General features: G+C 35.8%; 1 protein-coding gene across 1 annotated transcript in view; it reads left to right on the top strand.

Moving 5' to 3' along the window:
• LOC105475597 (thrombospondin type 1 domain containing 7A) overlaps positions 1-23358 on the top strand; it is a 501118-nt gene that overhangs the window by 427206 nt on the left and 50554 nt on the right. The window contains exons 14-17 of the mRNA XM_011730984.2: positions 9721-9899; positions 12181-12186; positions 13869-14002; positions 20830-20983. Of these exons, the coding sequence (XP_011729286.2) occupies positions 9721-9899; positions 12181-12186; positions 13869-14002; positions 20830-20983 (473 nt within the window). The remainder of the gene's footprint in view (positions 1-9720; positions 9900-12180; positions 12187-13868; positions 14003-20829; positions 20984-23358) is intronic.

Raw genomic sequence — 23358 nt, 5'->3', positions numbered from 1 at the left:
TTACTGCCCTATTGTCAAACAAAATACAATATTATATTTAAGTGCTGGGCATACTTTGCTTTGTACACTAAGAGTCATGATCCAATGGCTCTAAAATTACCAGGCCTTGGTACTGCTGTGTGGACATCATACTGACATTCAGAAAGCTAAAATACATTTTTTGTAGGCCACTTTAATTATATTCATTTGTCTTCCAAGTGTAGTAACAATTAAATAGTTCAGAATAGTTTGTCTAATGCCTTATTAACATAAAATAATGTCTTTTTAACATTAATTTTTAAATATAGTGATTTTTATTGACTTTTCCATGTTTTCTCTCTTTGCCTAGTATGCTTGTGAATGATATTACAGAAGACTTTCTGGACATTAATGAATAGCTTAAGCAACTGCTTTTTTGCAAGCATCTGTAGAATTCAAAGTGTGCTTTGCTAGCACCCAAAGTTACTCTTTAGAAATTTGCTTCATACCAGTTTGCACTATAGCACTAATTATTGAAATAAGAAGGCTCTACAAATATTACAAATAAGGAAAAACCTTTTAATATAATATCTTTATATTGTAAATATGTGTGTGGAATATTTATATCCTTGTGTGGCAACATTTAACATTGTTGCCTAATAGCCTAAGCAGTCTACTGCTTATTCCACCAGCCTCTCACAGTTCTGACATAGATGATTCCAAAGCAAGTGTCATGTTTCAATGACCATTGCTAGCTACTGCAAGGAAGGAACTATAAATATCAAACACTGTTGTATCACTCAGGGCCTCTAGTATACATGCCTCAGCTGTGGCTTTTCTACTGGCATTTGTAGGAACAGGAAAGAATCATCGGGGAAAAAAAAAAAAAAAAAAACTTGGGAAAGGAATACATCCTGGATGAATTTTTAAAATTATAATACCCAATTTACAAATAGACTTTAGTTTAAGAGTTGGTGCTTTTAAGTTGAATATGGAACTCAAGATAAAACTGATAAATATAATCATGAATATGGGTAGAGAATAACCTACCTGACCACTCAACCATAAAGTAATTGAAATGTATTACTTTTTGTAATAGGATTCTACCAAAGATTATATAGGTTTACTATTAGAGGTTAATTAGAAACAAAATTGAATAAGAAATTCTTCCTTATCATAGTGGATACTCGTATTTGAGGAAGAACATGTTTAATTAAACCAGGCAGAAAAAGCAATAAATAGAGTCTTGTAAACAAGCTGAAATGGAGTCCTAATTTCTCCAAAGAGCTTTTCCACTTGGTAGAATTTATTTAATGTCTAATTCATTTCAGATTTTCAATGTCTCATTTGATAGCATAGGTAGAGCTAGTACTGCTTTTGCAGTTATCATTCACAACTGGAATCTTTTTTTCCTTTCAAATGTAAAAGAGAGGCAGGGGGTGAGGGACAGACTTTTCCTGAGGTAACTAGTTGCAAGTTTAAAGAGCCAAGGAAAGAAGGAAAGAGCATCTAAGGATACTTGGGCACAAAGAGAAAGCAACTGCCTAGGGTAGAATTTAAATAAGGTGTGGAGATCAGCACTAAGCTCACACAGGCTCCCTAAGGGAGTACAGAGGAGGTGATGAGGGAGAGATGGGCTGGAGATTTTCCTGCAGCTGCCATTTGTGTCAGGTGTGATGGAAGAGCATCTGCCATTATCATTTAGTTCTGTCTGTTCATGTCCCAACACCTCAACTCATCTACTACTTCATATCATGGTTTTCAAACTGGGTTTTCCAGAGCCCCTTAGGCCAGGCTGTCAAACATAGCCCCCAATAGATCCTGTGTCCTTATTTGGCTTTCCTATCAGTTTTTTAGGAATAAAGTGTTCCATTGCTTAAAATAAATTTAACTGCCAAGAACAATTCATTATTTGCAAAAACCAAAAAAGAAAAATTAGAATTTTGCTTTTATCAGCAATTTCTGCTACTATAGGAAATTTTAAGTAATCTGGATATAAAACAAAATTGACTCCCCTTTGATCTTTTAAATAGACATTAAAAAAAAAAAAAAACAGGAAATGTATCCAAATAACACTTTCCCCTCCCTTTGTTGAAATTTATTGCTAGTTTATCCATGCTTGACCTTTGACCTGTAAAATATAAAATAATGTAGGAAGAAGAAACTTTCTTAAGCTTTTGGCATTTTTGTTTGGTTGCTTGGTTTTGCATTTTCTTCTATACCTGGAAATGGACAGTAAAAAAAACCTACTTTAAAAATCTTAAATTCTGAATGGTTCAAAACACGAATTCAATTTTAAAGCATTTCAATTATAATCTATTTAGATCTATTTCTCTGGTCCCCAGTGAGATGCTATGTGAAAAAGTCAGCAATTATGGGAATGCACTATCTGAGTCATTCTCTTAGAGAGTCATAGTTTGTATTACCGAAAAGAGAAAGTCCAGGGTAAAGAGACCTGATTAACCTAGTTTAATGCAGCAGTTTTTCAATTTACAACAGAATGCTTTTTGTTAAAATTATGTTTAATACTTATTGGAATCCAATAAACCAGTGTTTAGAGATCATCCTTTGCAAATACTTTCATGGCAATATTAGATTTTAATTGATTGAAAGAACAGTGCATTGCACTGGAACAAGTTAAAAATAAATCATTCTAATAAGCTTCAAAATTAATACATTTTCCATTACTTCATCTTCACAATCTGTACACTCTATCAAATGTTTGTATTCCTGACAAAGCCCTATTATGAAAGTGAGGTTTTTAAACTCTGCGTCTGATTTCCAATATTATGTTAGTTAAAATTATAAATGTTAAATATGAGGAGAAAGTCAATGTGTAATTAATATGTGTAATTATTCCCAAGGTTTGTTGTTATGGTTGAATAAGTAAAATATAGACACAGGTTCTTAAATATATAAGTTTATTTTCTTTTTTAACAAAATATATATTTGAAAGTGCAATATAATTATGATACTGACTACCTGGAGTTAGGCCAAACTTCACAGGTTAAGGGACCAGTACTCCACAAGACTCCTCTCACTTCAGATATCAGCCACAAATTTCGGAGTCCCCAAGCCAACCTTACTTCTCACAAGCTGGTTGCAAATTTCTGACTTCCCAGTACTGCCCCAGGCTCAATAATTCACTAGAACAGCTGACAGAACTTGGAAAAGCACTATATTTACCACTGCAGTTTTATAATAGCAAAAGGATACAAATCAGAACCAGCTCAAAAAGACAGGTAGCTGAGGTGAGGGGGCATCTGAAACATGAAACATCCATAATCTCTCCTTATGGAGTCAGGAGGCATCTTTCTGTCAGCACACTGATGTGCATTTCCAAACAGAAAGCTCACCTGAGCTTTGGTATCCAGAGTTTTTATTCAGGTTTCATTACATACGCATGACTGAGGAATCATTGGCCATGTGGTTAAATGCAATCTCTCCCTTCTTAGAGGTGGGTCAGATAACATGTAGCTCAAAGCTCCAACTCTCCAATCACATGATTGGTCTCTCCGGTGTGACCAGCCCCTTCCTGAGATATCCCTATGGCATAATAAGTGGTCTGAGGAGCCCACCATGAATAACATAGATAGTTCTATCGCTAGTGAAATCTCAGGGCCGAGAGATTTGCCTTTCAGGAATCAGGGACAAGGGCCAGGCAAATTCCTTATTACACAAGAGAAGCCTTTAGAGTTTGCTGTAAGAAATGCCCTTGGTAATGAGCTTGTACATAGATATGAACAAATGAATCTGAAAAAGCATGGTCATTGAATAAACTCCCAGTATTAAAATAACAACAATAACAAAACCTCACAGCCATTCATACTGATGTTGAAATTTTCTGAGAAAATTTATAACTACTTAGCAGATATGAAAACATATGCCTTCAAATGTATATAAAATGAATAAACAATTAATATTATACTTCCATAAATTTTCCTGGGTACTTTACTATGATAATTAATTACCTAATGTTGATTTATAACTTTTCATCCATCAAATACACAATGGGTAGAACATTGGAACATAGGAATTTGGATATATACATAGTAATTTGGTTGCCCCAGGTATCAGATCCCCAGTTTTTAATATATAATTGCTCCAGAATATTGTCCATTTGGAAAATTTTTGCAAAATGGTTTTTTTCCATTTTTTCCAGCTTAGTCAATAGATAGACAATAGATAAGAGACTAGCTACATCTTCTCATTCCCAGTTGCAGTCAAGTGCATATAATACACATTTAAGTAGAAGAGATTTTTGAGGTTGCTTTTGAAATTAATCTAGATGTTTCAAAGAGAATGCCAGAGTTACTCATTCACACAGCTATAAATCAGAACCAACCAGTATTTTCTATGTGCTTTCAAAATGAATGCTTTGATCCATCAACAGTGCTCCTTTCAACAGCACAATTTAGTAATTGTGAAGTTTGTTGAAATCTACTTTATCTCCACATTCATAATTCAAATGAATGAGTGATTGTATATATCTCAAAGGCAATATGTCCCCCAGTTGCCACTTTAAGCCTGCAAGTGTTTTGTGTTTATTTCAACCTGAAAGCAGCAGTCAAAAATATAATCAGAAGTCTGGAGTTTAATTTTTCCAAGTGTCAAATTCTGTGTTGAACTGCTGAAAGTTTTAATATCCTAATTGTGAAGTCATTCATTTTATTCCAGCATCCTCAGAAACCATACATTGCTACAAGATGCCAGCAGTTTATTTAGCCTTAAAACATTCTAAATGTTTTTCTATCTTTCCACCCCCATGGTTGTTTGGTGTTAATTGCCCTAAAAAATGATCTGAGCAGAGAAGGCAGAGGAATGCTTATCTAGCAGTTCACCAGTAGCATTAAGGGTTTTAATGGTGCTAGATAAACATGACAGGCAATTATTGAATGTTGTCAGACATTGGAAAATAAAATTGAGATGCTAGGCAATATACGCTTTTGCAGTTTTATCTTTATCTCAGTTTCTAATTTGTATCTTTTAACAGTTTAATAGGCTGAATTTTATTCGAGAGATGTTTTCTGGAATATGCTATTGGAAAATCAGACATAAAAGTTTTTTATCTCCTTAATAACACAATGTGAATCATGAAGTCATACATGTTAAATCTTACTAAAGCCATAATATTTCAATCAAAAAAAGAATTTCCATTTATCTGTTACTCTGTGGGGTAGTGACATGAAAGACCACCATGTGCTTCTATTTTCAGTTATAATTACTGAGCTAAAAAAGGCCAGAAGTTTACTTTTGAGGGACATTTTGCAGTTTATCAAGGTGGCAGAATGCAATTCTTCTAAAAATATTTCAATAACTTATTACCTTTGAAATACTAGTGCTCTTTTGCCAGAGCCATTGATAATATTTGGAAATGATTTGGATGGTTTTTAATTCACTGTAATCTTATAAATATTATTAAATAATCTGGTCATAATGCTATTGATTTGGAAATGACTTTAGATACTTTTAAAGTTTGATTCCATTTATTAAACTATTATATATTTAAAGAAAATAAATTATTACTGGCCCTAAAATAAGAAGAGTTCTTTTTAGGCATCTCTTACTATTTTAGGTCAATTAATTTACTGCCTGAACTGTTAGAAAAAGGGAATGGAATTTGAAATATATTTCAACTCAGAATCATGAAGGGGCTTATTTCTCCACCCCAAAGCATAAAGTCAAAATGTGAGATTTAAGTAGATCACTGCAATCTATTTTAAAATTTCAGTAACACTACTCTGAAATATTCCTTTAGTTCTTTGTTGGACTTTCCTCTGGATCATTATTGATACTCCAAAAGCCATCTTGAATATATGTGAAGTTACATTAGAAACTTAGCACTGGCATCTTCTTTCTGTCTTCTATGTCTCACAACAAACAAAATCCCAACTCTGCCACATCTGCCCTCCAAAAGATTATCTGGGACTAATCCCCACTTTCAGAACTTTTCATTGTATCCTAATCTTCATGCCAAATTTGTGATCCTATTTTTTAAAATTTATTTTATACTTCATTTACAATGGATGATATAATACACATACCATCCAATTTATCAATTTCTCTCCTAGGAGTACACCAAACAGAAACGCATACATATGTCCATCAAAAAACACATTCTAGAATATCCATAGCAGCAATGTTAACAATGGCCCCATATTGAAAACTACCTAAATGCCTACCAACAATAGAATGAATAAATAAGCCATAGTATAGTCACACAATAGAATGTTACACATCAACTAGAATAAACAGTATTCAGCAATATGCACCAATATAGATGAAATGCACGTCACAATGTAGAGTGAAAAGGCTAGTACAAATGGATATACACTATATGATTCTATTTACATGAAATTTTTAAAAAGTAAAACTATTCTACACTGCGAGGAGTCAGGATAGTGGTTGCTCTTCTAAGAAGAGGTAGTGGCTGGAAGGGAATACAGAGGAGAGTTCTGGACTATTTATTTCATGGGTGTGTTCAGTGAAATTTACATCTATGGAAAATGCACTTTCGTGTATGAAGACTACAAAGGTTAAAACAAATATCTCTGACAAATGTATAGGAGATATTACATAAAAAGATATGCCAGAAATCTATCTTCCATTTTTTTGGTTCTGCCTGTATCTTACAGTAGCTCTTCCTAACTTAAGTCCTACACAATCACACAGACAAATGATTGAAAGTAAAACTTGTGAAACCTGAGTAAGCATGATGGATTATATTAATGTCAGTAACTTGAGAGTGGTGGAAGCTTGTATTTTTAACATGTGTCTCAGGTAATTTATGATTAGGCAAGGCTAGGAAATACTATATAGTAAATTAGTATTTTAACACTTTCAGTACAGGACAGTTGGGGCACAATCTTATAGATTAAATTTGCCATTTTGGTTTAAAGGTGGTCTGACTTTCCTGTAGTTAAAGAAATTAATGCTTGTTGGTTCTTTTTAAAAACCTACCTACGCTAAAAAGAATAAAATACTTAGAAATAAATATAACAAAATAAGTTCAAGACCTGTACACTGAAGACTATAAAACATCATTGAAAGAAATTAAAGATCTATATAAATGGAAATAAATTCCATGTGTCTGAGTTAAGACAGCAGTACTCCCAAACTGATCAATAAATTTGACACAATTCCTATCAAAATCATAGCTGCAATTTTTTGCAGAAATTGACAATCTTACTCTAAAATGTATATAGAAATTTGACTCAAAATAGCCAAATCTATCTTTAAAAGGATAAACAAAATAGGAAGACTCACACTTCTGGATTTCAGTACTTGCTACAAAGTTACAGTAGTCAAGACTATGGTACTATCATGAAACTAGACACAGAGATAAATGGAATTTAGGGTTCAAAACGAAATCGTTACATTGTGGCCAACTGATTTTCAACAAGGGTGCCAAAACAGTTCAATTAGGAAATAACAGTATTTTTCAACAACTGAAGACAGGATAACTCAATAACCACATGCAAAAGAATGAAGTTGGACCTCTACCTTTTATCATAAACAAAAATTAACTCAAAATGAAACATGCACCTAAATATACAAGCTAAAACTATAAAATTCTCATGAGAAAACACAACTCTAAACCTAGATGACTTTGATTTCAGTAGTGGGTTCCTAGATATAATACCAAAGCACTAACAACCAAGGAAAAAAGACAAACTGGTCTTCATTAGCATTTAAAACTTTTGTTCTTCAAGGAACACTAAAATTTTAAAAAAGAGACAATAACAAGTTTGACAAGAATTCATAGAAATTGGAACATGCATACATATCTTGTGGAATGTAAAGTGGTGCAGTCATTTTGGAAAACAGTGACACTTCCTGAAAAAGCTAAATGGGTTACCACATGACTGAGCAATTTCACTGTAATGTATATATTCAAGGGAATTGAAAATGTATGCCCACACAGAAGCTTGTAAACAAATGTTCCTAGCAGCATTATTCCTAGACAAAAAGTGAGAACTCGAATGTCCATTAACTGATGAGTGGATAAACAATGTGAAATGTCCATACAATGAAATATTATTCAATCATAGAAAGGACTGAAGAACTGATACATGTTATAACATAAATGAACCTTGAAAACATTGTACTAAGTGAAGGAAGCCAGCCAGGCATGGTGGTTCACACCTGTAATCCCGATACTTCGGAAGGCCAAGGATAGCTTGAGGCCAGAAGTTCTAGACCAACCTGAGCAACACAGTAATACCTCATCTCTATTAAAAAATATGAAAATCCGCCTGGCATGATGGTGAGCACCCTGAGTCCCAGCTCAGCTACTTAAGAGGCTGATGTAGGAGGATCTCTTGAGTGCAGGAGGTCAAGGCTGCTGTGAGCTATGATGACACCACTGCACTCCAGCCTGGGTGACAGAGTGAGACATCATCTCTAAAACAAAATAGAAATAAGATCACGTAATGTTTTATTTCATTTATACAAAATGTCTAGATTAGGCAAATTCATAGAGATAGAAAGCAGATTTATGGTTGGCAGGGGATGAGGAAGGGGAAAATAGGAAGTGGCTGCCAGTAACCATAGGGTTTATTTTTGGAGTAAAACAGATATTCTAAAATTAGATGGTGGTGATGGTTGCACAACTCAGCAAACATACTGAAAACCAAAACATGAGATTATTTTTATGGAATATGAATTATATCTCCATAAATTTTTAAAAATCTACCTAGAGTTGCCTAGTATCAACTGTTTACATTATAATCATTGTCAAAATCGAATCTCTGCTGTTGAGATAAAATGGTAAGGCAGAGTGTTTTCCTGTACCAAGAACACCCTCCCTCCACATTCAGACTATTATAGAGGACAATCGTGTATTTCATTCTTGACTAGAGGAATTTTGCTGTTTTCACATGTTTGCCTTGAGAATAATAGTGTTTAATTTGTATTGTGAAATGGCAAGTTTGCAGTTAAGAACTATTCAAAGATAGAATACTCCCATTTCCCAAAACAAATCTGTGCACTATTAATTGAATTGGTTGGGTGATTTGACGGAATGAGTACTGGATCAGACCTCAGAAAACTTTTCCCCATCCCTTACTGTGTAACCTTGGACTCAGTCAGTCATCACTCTGCATTTGTTTTCTTATCTGCCAGTTAGAATATCAATACTTGCACAATTCATACATAAGATTTTCAAGAGAATCAAATGGATATAAGATATGAAGGTGCCTTGAAAGGGACAGCATGTTAAATATGAGACATTACTTAACATCCTTCATTTTTCTTCAGACTTTATTTTCAAAGGAGGAGAAAAACAAGATGCTAAGTTAAATGGTTTCTTTTGGGTACTGAGTGAAAGGGACTGGGATTTCTTAAGAAAGAATGTTGCATGGACTCAGAACCCTGAACTTGTGTGACATTAACAGATAGGGTTTTACAGAAAAGTGTTATAATTTTTTAATGTGTCATTCTGTCAGCATGAGAATGATATGGCAGCAGACAGGTTATTGTCAATTAAACACGAGCTGTCAGTCAGAAATGTTGAAATATGGTGAGCATGAATCCTAAGCAGACCACATGGCAGCTGCTCAACTGTTATTTTAACAGAGTCACTGTATATATGTGACATTTTCCTGCAGAATTTAATTTAAGTCCCTAACAACGGAGACACCTCTGCATTTGCATGCTGCTGTCAAGTCAGTCTTGGACCTTCTAAATGAGCTAGAATAGTGGGTGGTAGTGGGAGAGTGACAGGTGGAGGAGATGACTCTTATCTCATTTCCCTTCACTCAGGTTACATTGAAGAGGCCTGCATCATCCCCTGCCCCTCAGACTGCAAGCTCAGTGAGTGGTCCAACTGGTCGCGCTGCAGCAAGTCCTGTGGAAGTGGTGTGAAGGTTCGTTCTAAATGGCTGCGTGAAAAACCATATAATGGAGGAAGGCCTTGCCCCAAACTGGACCATGTCAACCAGGTATTTTCTATCATTGACAGTGTTAAGATATTGTTGAGATTCACAATGATCTGATTTTTTTCTCCAAAATGGAGAACAGTAAATAATAGCTATTGAATAAAAAATTGACCCATTTTTACCATTAGAATGCCTGAATAAATACACATATGTTATTAAAATTTCAAATTAGACATATTATCTCTGTATTCTCTGGAGATTCCATACCTTGCAAGTATATGAATATGTATATAATTCAATGGAGAGAAAAATGACACCTATCTTTGAAATAATGTCAAGGTATTTAATCTGTCATAAGATCGTATCTAACATGTAGGCTGAGATTATCTCATTCTTATAGTTTCCCCAGACTGTCAGAAAAGACATCTCAATTACCAACTACTTAAATTAAAATCAAAGAAATAATATGGATTTGGATCTAAAATTAGGAAAAATATATACTGTTTGTTTAAATGTGTTTGATATAAAACAAATTGAGAAAACAACTACAAAGATGGCCTCAAAGTCACTATAAGTATATTATCAATTTACTGATTGACCATTTTCAGTTTTATTTGGAACTCTGACTTTTGATGCATTCTTTCTTACCTGCTGTTAATAGTTGTTATTCTGTTCTATTAGAAATAAAAAGAAAAAAGCCTAATGGAGGAATTGTGACTAATTTAAATGAAATGTACCCTAATCCGACAATTATTACCATGTTTGGCCTACAGGTGAATTAACAAAGAATAATTTCATATATTATGTGTGGGTGTTACGTTGTGTATTTGAATTTAAATCACAACCAAATAATCAAGTCCTTAAAGACGTAGAACTGTTTCACACATATATAGACTCATTTTAATCTCTAAACACACTGCTTACCTGTATACATACTTTACTTCCCAGATTGACATAACTTTGTTCATAATAAAAGTACATTGTAGAGAAAACAGAAAGACCTTTGGAATTAAGTAAATTAAGATGAAGATCGTGAAGAATTAAATTCTATAATAAGTACTCTAAAGAGTCTTGATTGTTCCCCAAGTGAAGTTGCTGATTTTATCTTTAGGTGCAATGGAGGGTAAATAACACACTCCCTTGCTGCCATCTACTGGTAGTTTAGCTTCCCTGTCACAGAGCATTTTGCGTTTCTAAGATGCTAAGGAAATTTCCAAAGAAGAAAATTCAGTTCAGCAACTATAATTATATAACTGTAAAACAGAATAACTGAACTAAAATGTTTATAATACAAAAGAATATTTCTCTACACATTTTGAAACCTTGAATTTTCAGTAGCAAATTTAAATTTTGATAAATTATGTATGATTCACAATCCTAAAAAGAGAAATTCTACACGTACTCATACCTATTTCACTTTAGCATGTATGTGTGCACCCAGTCAGATATGCAATTAAAATCTGTGTTTGCCTCAGATTTTCCTTAAGTGTGAATTTCAAAAGGTTCAAAACCTCAGGCCAAGTTGTCTTTGCTATTATTGTTTAGCCTAAACCATTTGTCACTTTCCAACTCTAATATATTCTGATGCAGTTTGACAGGGGTATTGTGACTTGGTATCAGTTGACTGAAGGCTTATTGAGACATTAACAACCGAAAAATCAAAGCAAAAACAAATAATACATTTTTGAACATTTGAGCATAAATGTTCTGCATAAAAATAGAAACTTATATGAATTTGTGTATTAGTGAGATGTTTAGGGAAAATAAAAATGTAAAGATTCGTGTTAATGTTGAAAATTTTAAATCACATAGATGTTTACTACGATTATACATTCCTCAGTAAAATAATCAGAAGCCCGTTGGCTTGAAAACGGTCTCTGAGTTTCTATTTTTCTAGCTGAGGAAGGAAGTACTCAAATCCTCATTTTCTACAAAACAGCTGAACTAATTAAGGTAAATCAATGGCTAGATCAAGCTACAAATATACTGATAGACAATAGTCCATTGACAAGTTGGATCACAAGTTATTTGCATTATATATCAATTTCCCATGCTATGTATTTTGAGGTCAACTCCGTTTTCCAAGATTGCTCCATCCTGCCCATCTAATTTTTTCATTGGCTCTGCTATTTACAATACTCATTTGTGTGTCTTACTTTTCAACAATAATAAGTAGTTGTGTGTTATCTCCTATGACCTAAGAAAAATGTTCTAGTATTTTACCAAAAAAGTAGGTTTTTACATTTAAGTAATAATACTTGAAACTTACCACGAGTTCTTCTCATAGCATACTGACGTTTTATCTTGTTTCCTTTTTCATCATTCCTGTTGAACACCACTCCAGGCACAGGTAAGAACTCTTAAAACTCATGGTTCTTAATAGAATGCTTCTTTTCTAAAATTTCCTGGTTTCTGAGAGCACATTTCTCTTCTTGCCTTGTCTTTTATGTTTTACAGGGAGAAAATATCACATTTTCCATTTAAGAATTTTTTCTATAGCTGTTTTCTTTTTCTTTTATATCATAGTTACCTGTGTTCCTGTATTTCATATCCCTCATTGTAATATTAAGGACTGAGGTGAACAAGAGTTGGGAAGAACAAGTTTCACTTCGCTAATCTTGATAGGCAGTGACACCCGTTATTAATGGTCTTGTGCTTTTCAGAGGGAGAAGGAAAAAGTGCAAGTGGACTGAAAATGGGTGGGTTGGAGATTGTTCTGAACTGATCGGTATTCACTTCAATACAGGGGATTAAAATAAAAGCCATCAAAGGATTAGGAAGAACAGCATTTCTCCTTCGGTTTTTCTTTTCACCATGAGTTGTAGGGTAATGTTTTATCCTGTGCTATTTAGTTCTATTTTAATACAGCACCTAAATGTGAATGTAATCACTTATGGCAATCATTGCAGAATTTGACTCCAACAGTGCATTTTTCATTCTTCTTTGAGACAGGTCCACTTTATTCATTTTACTTAGGTTTTTAGTGCACTAAAATTGGCACAAAAGAATGGCTCCAAAGGGCTATTTAAGTCTATCTTTTCTAGAATTCATCCCGTAAAAAGCTATAGTTTTTCTCTTCTCTCTCTCTCTCTCTCTCTCTCTCTCTGTCTCTTCAAGAAGTGTGTGTGTGTGTATAAAATAAGGAATAGAGTTGTACTATCATAGATTAGAAAAATACTTTGAAAGAATTGTATTTAATGCCTGAGTCAGCTTGGTTGCAGTGGATTAAGTGTCATTTATTTCCTTTATTTAGTCATTCTTCTCGTTGAAAAAAGAACATAATTGGTTCATTGTACTAAAAACCCTGAAACCAAGCACACCACCCCAAATGTGGGACTGAAAGGCTTTATGGACCCTGGAGCAGAGACAAATTGCTTTGTTTCATGTGGCCCTCACTGCTTGGGGTTGTAGACCAATATCAGACTCTGCTTCCAATCCTTAAATGATTGAGGATTCATTTTAAGATGGCTTTATTTCATATTGTTTATCTTTTTAATTTAGTTTCCCATATGATACACACCAAAAATGTAAATTCTCATCATGATTTATACTTATCTGGAAAATAGGTCAAATTGTATTTATTTGGAAAACAGCTATGTTTTATACATATTTAATTCATCAATTCATTGTTCATTCAATCATTCTGCAAATCCCTGTTGAGTACCTAACATGTGAGCACCCTGGGCTAGTATTGAAGTCACACGAAACTGTAAATTACACAGATGGTCCAGAAAGTTACAATACAGTGTGTTAAGGGTCAGCACAGGAAAATATGTAACCTTTCTAATGTGATCCAGTTGATCGGATTCACACCTGCAGCGTAATAGCAGAGCAACAGAATACAACATGGTTAGCCCTATCCTTTACTGCTAGAACTCTTGAGTTCTCTCTATTGCAATGTTAGAATAATAAGCCATAAAGGAGGGGAAAGGAAGTAGCTTAACAGTGGAATGATTGTTGTTATGGTGTGGAAGTCTTCTTGCTCACTCTTACCAGATTCCCTGAGATTGCTGAGAGCCATGTGTGTTTCAGGTGTATGAGGTTGTCCCATGCCACAGTGACTGCAATCAGTACCTATGGGTCACAGAGCCCTGGAGCATCTGCAAGGTGACTTTTGTGAATATGCGGGAGAACTGTGGAGAGGGCGTGCAAACCCGAAAAGTGAGGTAAGACAAAGCCTAATTACACAGAGAAGCAAGACACAAAACCATCTCCCAATTGCACATGTGCCAACACAACTGTTCACTCCTCCCCAGTCTTCTGGATAAAATTGTCTGCAGTTTTGCTTTTAGGGAATCTGTGTTCATGGAAAACTCTAGGAGAATCTGCTTCAAGCAGCAGTTTATTCTATTCTGGCCTTCTGATTTAGGAAGCTTCACTTCAAATACCCTTAAAGAGAAGGAACAGCGTATTCAATCTGAACTAATGCAGATTTTCAACCCCAATAACTTTTTTGCTTAAAGGCCAAATATATGTCCAAGTTCATTTTTAAAATAATCTGTTTTAAACTCTTGCTCTTTTGTATCAAACTGGCTAACTGAATACTAACTATCCTGTTATCCAGGGAGCTTTCTCTGAAACCCCCAGCTAGTTCCTGCCTGTCACTTGTTCTTCTGTAGCTACACTGGTCAATAGGATAGCCACTAGCCGCACTAACTCAATTTAAATTTAAACAAATTAAGATTAAATTAAATTAAAAATTCATCTCCCCAGTCACACTAGCCATGCCTCAGTGCTCCATAGCCACATGTGGCTGGCAGCTATCTGTTGGACAGCACAGACATAGAGTATTTTTTTGTCATGGCAGAAAGTTCCATTGGACAGGGTTGTTCTATTACACTCCATATACTCCTCACTGTATTGAAAAGACCCCTCTTCATGTCTATCCCTGTAATAAAACTATAAATTTCTTAAAACAGAGAACCCACCATATTCATAAGAATTCCCTACTGCCTAACACTAGATTGATACTCATTAAATTTTCCATACAGCATTTATCACATGATCCTTAAGGGCTCTAGAACTCTGTCAAACAAGTGCATGAGGTTTTATCACCTCCATTTTGTAGATTAGATTCTCAAGTACTAAATAATGTACCAAGAACACCCATCTATTAAAGTGGCAGCATTGGAATTCAAACCCACGTCTCCCTCCACTCTTTTTAAATACACTGGTTTCTTTTAACCCTTCTCAGTAACACCCAGGAAAGACAAGTATAAGAATATCCAGCACACAGCAACCCAAGTTATGAAGAAGTTCATTCTTACCCATAACCTAACCTTTCATGCATTTAAGATTGATATGTTTTAATCTACTTCAGTAGGAAAGCAGAACAAGTTAATATTTGTTTTACCATATAAAACCTTTGATATGAGCCTATATATAATTTATGTCTAATAAAAAGTTTTATATTTCTTTTTTCAAAAGCCCATCTGAACTCTCAATTTATTTTTTCTCTGAGGACCTTAATATAGGTAGACTGGAAATGGGGAAGATGTAGAGAGGTAATGAGTAGATAGGGACACAGAAAAAAGAAGAGATTCTGTTTTCCACTATTCTCCTTTCAAATTATTTTTTTCTTCAAAATCAAAACTTTGATCAGGTTTGTTGTCTCATTAGTAAAAAAAAAAATTATAGGCCGGGTGCAGCAGTTCATGCCCGTAATCCCAGCACTTTGGGAGGCCGAGGAAGGCAGATCACATGATCAAGAAATCAAGATCATCCTGGCCAACATGGTGAAACCCCATGTCTACTAAAAATACAAAAATTAGCTGCGCATGGTGGCGCACACCTGTAGTCCTAGCTACTCAGGAGGCTGAGGCAGGAGAATTGTTTGAATCCCGGAGGTGGAGGTTGCAGTGAGCTGAGATGGTGCCACTGCCCTCCAGCCTGGCCACAGAGCAAGACTCCATCTCAAACAAAAAATATTTATAATAAAAGAACTACTGGGTGGTTTTCTTCAGCTTTCCCTTCCACTGTCTGTGTACATCTTACTTTTTTTTTTTTTTTTTTTTTTTTTTGCTTTGTAAATAGATACTCTTAACATTTCCAAACACATTCTAAACAAAGTAACTTTTCAGATCAATTTATTTTTTTAGTAAACAACTTCAATGCAAATAGAGAAAAGAGGTCAGTATTGATTGCGATCTCTAATCATGTAATGATGTTTCTGTTTGTTACTGATTGAGTAGTACACCTCCCTTAAATTATCCTCTCTAATGAAGGTCAAAATGTCCTGCTTCAATGCAAGTGTTGGGTGACATTTTCAGGATAGATGGGTCTATAAAAAAGGAAGTTTAAATTTATTCAATTACACTCTTCCTCTTTAAGGATGTTATAGCCTATCAAGGAGTGGTGGTAGAAGTGGTTTGCCTTGGTAGGGAAGGATATTTTTTTCACTGACTTTTTCTAGAATTGCCAGCACATAGTGATAATAAAAAACAGACAGATTTAGTTATTGTTGCTTTTTAAATCTATGCAGAAAATACAGCCTCTTTACCACACCTATGATGGGCTTCTGACTTCACCCTTTGCCTACAACTTGGTTCTACACCATGTATCTCTAATATAGTTCAGTTTTCTCACGGTATAATTCTTGCTCCTTGAAAGAAAGACCAAGAATTTGAAGAAAGCAAAGGAATTCAAAGTCCCTTCCTTTGGGCTTAAAACTTGATCCAAATATTTATTCTGTATTCTAGGGTGATTATAAAAATTTTTAATGCAAAATAACAAAAATAAACCTGTAAGTAGCCTGAATGCTACAACAGGAACATTTTAGCAATTGTGGCACATTTAAGCAATGGAATTCAAATGTAGACATTAAAATATATCTTAGAAAAATAGTTAATGACAAGAAGATGATCATAATATATTGTAGATTTTTAAAATGGTACGAATAGGAAAAATTTGCTTCTATTTTGTAAAATGAAAATAGATATTTAAAGTAATAGTCTATTAATATAGCCTGTTAGGAGTGGTTATCTCTGATGAAATTGTGGAAATTTTTATTCTTATTTTCTTAAAATGAGTATATTACTTGTATAACAAAAAATAAAAGGAAGAGAGATGTATTCGTCTGTTCTCACAGTGCTATACAGAACTTCCTGAGACTAATTTATAAAGAAAACAGGTTTAATTGACTCACAGTTCCACAGGCAGTACAGGAGACATGGCTAAGGAGCCTTCAGGAAACTTACAATCACGACAAAACGGTGAAGGAGAAGCAAGCACGTCTTCACATGGCAGCAGGAGAGAGAAAGGGTGAAGGGGGAAGTGCCACACACATTACAAACAACCAGATCTCATGAGAACTCATTCACTATCATGAGAACAGCAAGGGGAAAATCTGCCCTATGATCCAATCACCCCCTACCAGGTCCCTCCCCCAACATGAGATTTGGGTGGGGGCATAGAGCCAAATCATATCATTCCACCCTGGCCCTTCCCAAATCTCATGTACTTCTCATATTTCAAAACACAACCATACCTTCCCAACAGTTCCCCAAAGCCTTAACTCATTCTAGCATTAACTCAAAATTTCAAATCCAAAATCTCATTTGAGACAAGGCAAGTCCCCTCTGCCTATGAACCTGTAAAATCTAAAACAAGTTAGTTACCTCCAAGATACAATTCCCCCATTCCAAATGGGAGATATTGGCCAAAACAAAGAGGTTTCAGGCCCCATGAAAGTCCAGAACCCAGCAGGTCAGTCATTAAATTTTAAAGCTTCAAAATAATCTCCTTTGACTCTGTGTCTCACATCTAGGCCACAATGACACAGGGGTGTGTTCCCAAGGCCTTGGGCAGCTCGACCCCTGTGGCTCTGCAGGGTACAGTCCCCAAGGCTGCTTTCATGAGCTGGCATTGAGTGTCTATAGCTTTTCCAGGTGCACAGTGCAAACTGTCAGTCCATCTGTCATTCTGGGGTCTGGAGGACTGTGGCCCTACTTCTACAGCTCCACTAGACAGTGCCCCAGTGGGGACTCTGTCGGTGGGGGAACCCAACCCAACATCACCACTTCACACTGCCCTACTAGTGAAGGCTCTACCCCTGCAGCAGACTTCTGCCAGGACATCCATGCATTTCCATACATCCTCTGAAATCCAGGTAGAGGCTCCTGAGCCTGAACTCTTAGCTTTTGTGCACCCACAGGCCTAACACCATGTAGAAGCCATAAAGGTTTTGGGACTTGCATCCTCTAATTCAATAGCCTGAGCTGTACCTTGGCCCCTTTTAGCCATGGCTGGAGCTGGAGAGACTGGGTTGCAAGGTGCCATGTCCTGAGGCTGCACAGAGCAGTGGAACCATGAGCCTGGCCCACAAAACAAAATTTCCCTCCTAGGCCTCTGGGCCTGTGATGGGAGTGGCTGTCATGAAGGTGTCTGAAACATCTTGGGGACATTTTCTCCATTGTCTTGGCTACTAACATCTGGCTCCTCTTACACAAATTCCCGCATCTGGCTTGAATTCCTTCCAAGAAAATGGGTTTTTCTTTTCTACCACATGCCTGGGCTGCAAATTTTCTAAACTTTGTGCTCTTCTTCCTTTTTAAATGTAAGTTCCAGTTTGGAGTCATTTACTTGTTTATCCAAATAAGTTAGGCTTTTAGAAGCAGCCAGGCCACATCTTGAATGTTTTGCTGCTTAGAAATTTCTTTCACCAGATACCCTAAATCATCTCTCTCAAGTTCAAAGTTCCACAGATCTCTAGAGCAGGGGTACAATGCCACCCATCTCTTTGCTAAAATATAGCAAAAGTGAGCTTTATTCCACTTCCCAATAAGCTTGTCATCTCCATCTGAGAACACCTCAGCCTGGATTTCACCATCCATATTTCTATCAGCATTTTGGTCACAACCATTCAACAAGTCTTTAGGAAGTTCCAAACTTTCCCTCATCTTCCTGTCTTCTTCTGATCCCTCCAAACAGTTCCGACCTCTGTCCATTACCCAGTTCCATAGCTGCTTCCACTTTTTCAGGTATCTTTATAGCAATGCTACACTTCTCTTGTACCAATTTTCTGTATTAGTCTGTTTTCACACTGCTATAAAGAACTACCTGAGATGGGGTAATTTATAAAGAAAAGAGGTTTAATCAGCTCATGGTTCTGTGGATTGTATAGGCTTCTGTTTCTGGGGAGGCATGAGGAGACTTACAATCATGGCATAAGGGTGAAGGGGAAGAAAGCACATCTTCACTTGGTGGCAAGAGAGAAAAAGCAAAGGGGGAGGTGCTGCATACTTTTAAACTATCATATCTCATGAGAACTCACTGTCATGAGAACAGCAAAGGGACCATCCACCCCCATGATCCAGTGACCTCCCACCAGGGCCCTCCCGTAACACTGAGAATTCCAATTCAACAGGAGATTTGGGTGGGGACACAGAGCCAAATCATATCAAGAGAAATCTTTGAAAATAAAGATTTATGTACATAACTGCCTAATAGAGTGTTGGGTATCTGTTCTTAACTCTGGATCAATAGGTAATTCTACAAGTTGATCTTTGCATATAGTGACAGTACCTACCCAAATGTAATCTATTCTTAGGAGCAAATCCAACTTTTGAGCACTGAAATGCCCTGTCTGCAACATGTCATCTCTAAGCTGCTGTCAACAGAACATTTTTAAAATGATATTGAAGGTAGAAATTTTTCCTGGGAAACTCAAATTCTCCCAAAAATATTCATAATTTATTTTTTCAACAATGAAATCATATCAATATCTAATTTGCATATTTTTGTGATTGCTTTTTATGTATGTATCCAGTATACAAAAAAAAAAATGCATAGGTATTTGCATATTTTTTCAGGCTACAGGCCCATTAAGACATGACCAACAACACAGCTTTCCAGTGTTTGAATGTATCCCACAGGGAAAGGACATTCCTCTTAAGTTCAGCAACATTGCATAGCAAGGGGACTCTGTAGAGTAGATTTGTGAATGTTCCTGCTGATTGTAAATCCCTGAGAAAAGTTGGGATGCCAGGTATCACTGGCAATTTAATTCAACTGATATTTTAATACATGACACTAGGTTTGAGAGACTTGAGAGTTCAAGCCTTCCTTTTTAACTCCTGAAATGCAGTTCTCTTCCTGAATCCATTAAGTTGGCTGACCTTTTCCAAGTTATGCATGAGAGAGAAAGGTTTTCTCTCCTGCTATAATATTTAAGTGCCCAGAGAGATTATTTACTATGGTAAAAGTGAAGTCTGATACTAGCCATGTTAATTAGATTCCCAAAAGATGAATAAGGAGCCCTTCATGACTGCTTACAGGAGAATAAAATGGAACACAAACTAACAATTTTTTTAAGTCAAGTAGTAGGAAAATCCAAATAACCATATTTAGAGAACCTATGCTATACCTGTTACAATTGTCTTTTCACTTCTCACTTTCGTTTAAGATTCAGAGCAGAAGGGAGGCTAAAATTACTTTTAAAATGACAAAATGAATTGATAAATGCCTCTAGTTGTTTTCACAAACAATGAAATCTCCCACTTAGAGATTTCAGTGTGCCTGGTCTTTCATCACATATAAATCAACTAACTCTACTTTCTCTATGAAATCCATCATTTTCTTGAGAAGAATAAATGCATAATATGCCAAATTGTAAGCCCTCTATGAAGCTCTTTGGACAATTCCTCATTAGTTTCTGCCTCACATGTGTATAAATGACCCTCTGCTTTCAGAAGAATCTTTTATAACATGCAGAGTTTACATACACACAATGGCTCTTATATTCAAAGACTCATGAATGCAAAACACATTTTTGAATCATGCAGAAGCCCTACAAATATTTAGGAGAGGCAAAGATCCTTTTAAGTCTTCATTTCTGGAGAATTTCATTAGATAACAAAGCTTCCTACTCCCCACCCCCATAACGATGTCTTAAGGAGAACCATCTGTCCTGTGGGTTGGTCATTCTAATTGTCTTGTTTTCTTCACTTCGAGAAGGTATGTATATTTTCTAGAATATGTTTATGTTCTTTTTTAGATGCATGCAGAATACAGCAGATGGCCCTTCTGAACATGTAGAGGATTACCTCTGTGACCCGGAAGAGATGCCCCTGGGCTCTAGAGTGTGCAAATTACCATGCCCTGAGGACTGTGTGATATCTGAATGGGGTCCATGGACCCGATGTGTTTTGGTAAGATGATTAACCTTTTTATTAATGTAGAGTTTATTTAATTATTTGCCACTGAAGCTTTAAAGACATTATTTAAAAAATATAATAACTTCAATGTAAAATTTGTTTGTTTGCATATTTACCAAAGCAAGGTGTGTTTTCTCGGCCACATCATTCTATGACTGTGCTATTTAAAGTTTGTAATGTTTCCTCTCACACTAGAACAGCTCCACCTCTTGCAAGCTTTACTCAACCCATCATCCTAACCCAGCACAAAAGGCCTTCAGTTTGCCTTATAAATACACAGCATGTTAAAAACTGCAGTGGTGATAATGATTCCCTCCAGGTAAAAGGGAAAATGAATGAAGTAAAGGTACTTTAATGGTGTCAAGTTATTGTCATCCATTGCTTTTTGCCCATACCTTTTATTTAAATGGTAGGAATAATCTCTCACACAGTGGGAATACAGCAGCAGGGGTATTAACACTAAAAAGCAAAAGATACTGGGTAAGAAACTAAGTAGAAGAAGAAAGCTGTACACCAATGAATTTCTCTTTACACACTGACTCTGTGTCTCTTTGCCTGGAAAGCCAGCTGAGAGTTTCAAATCACACAAAAGCCTCTGCGTTTCAACAGCCGGTAGGGGCTCATCCACGAGACTCTGGGAAGAGAGTCATTTGAAACAGAACTGGCTGCTTATGTAGGATATTTGGCTTACCCATGGGCACCTTTGTAAAACTGTACATTTCAAAAACAGCATCAAAAGCATGGGAAAAAATAACATATGGAATTATTTTGTTGAAATACGATATAAAACCATTTCAAAGAAGACTTTATGGTGCATATTTTCCAAGGAGAAATTGATATTCCATTTCAGTGTTAAAGATACTGATTAGCAGACAACTGATATAGCAGGAATAAAACAAAGATGGCAGTTGACTGGAATGCAAGTTAAACTGTAGTAATCAACTGTTTCACAAGGATATACAATTGATTTTCTGTCCTAATTTCATAGCATCAGATTTGAAGTTACATCAAATAATTGGGCTACATGCTACACTGTCTATAATAGTGAGATTTTTTTGTCAGATATTATATTACAAAAATTTTCCATTTTTATAATAGGAAATATTGAACCCAGGCCCCTTCTTAAACTTATTAATAGGGATTTTAATAAAAGGAACCACTAAACTGGAACTTTGTCCAGTAGGTTTCTATATTAAATGATCAAGGATAGCCATCTTAGAAGAATTATTGAGGTTCTATTATTTATAAAAGAGAGTTTGTGAAGCATATTTTGTGTTCCTGAGAGTTTGCCAATAGGAATGTTTGGATAAGAATAAAATTCAATGAGGTGAATAAACTGTGATTCCTGGGCTTTTTATTTCTTTAAAGAAAAACGTTAGAAAAATTAAATTTAACAGTTTAATTGAGCAAAGAACCATTCAAGAATTGGGCAGCCTCCCAAACCAGAACAGGTTCAGAGAGGCTCCAGCACTGACACGTGGTTGGAAAAGATTATTGGGCAGAAGCAGATAAGTGACATACAGAAAATGATGTACAGAAGCGAGGTTCAGCAACAGCTAGATGGATTACACTTTGACGTTTGTGATAAACAGAATGAGTAACTAAGGCACAAGTCCCAATCAATCGAAGTTTAATAAGCCAGCTTTAGGACACATCTGGGAAAAAGCAAGGAGGTTTTCTGAAGAGGTGTTTAAGATGTTTTATGTTTACACATTCCCTTAAATGGGGGGAGGCACGTAGGAAGAGAGGCAGGTAGGCATTAAGGCAAATAGTTATATTCCTGTGAGACTAGTTAGTGCCCCATAATCTACATTTTATATAAGGTAAGGTGAATGTTTGAAGAGAAAAAGGTAATAGAGGAAGAATCAATTATGCAGACATCTCTGGGTAGATGGAAGAATGACTGATCTCCTCTTGTTTTTGTTCTAAACCTGGGAAAATACACTTGTGATTGATAGTATCAGTGTGGAATCAGACTTGAGTTTTAGGAGTTAGACTTAGACTGTAGACCTAAAGTTACAATTGGTATGTCCTTGTTTGTGGGAGGCCATGAAGGAATTTACCTGTGAATCATCTATGGGATCAGTCATTCATGATGCCTGAGGCCGTTTACCTTTCCATGGGAATCTGGCACAATGCTAGCAATAGCTATTCGAGTGGAAGAGAATGTTGCAAGACGGCCTCCAGGCTTACCCTTGCCTTTTGCATAGGGTGTATGAGATCCTGAGATATTTTAAAAACCTTCCTTTGCATTTGTCATATTTGAACATGATTTGAACAATCGGCCACATTTGAAACTCAGTGATTGCACAAGAGTAGGTTACGGTCTGTTTACACATCCAAATAGGGTACAGTTCACTATGTGCGAA

This window comes from Macaca nemestrina, chromosome 4, assembly GCF_043159975.1.
Source record: "Macaca nemestrina isolate mMacNem1 chromosome 4, mMacNem.hap1, whole genome shotgun sequence".
NCBI classification, from domain to species: Eukaryota; Metazoa; Chordata; class Mammalia; order Primates; family Cercopithecidae; genus Macaca; species Macaca nemestrina.
This window is presented reverse-complemented; position numbering and strand designations above follow the sequence as displayed.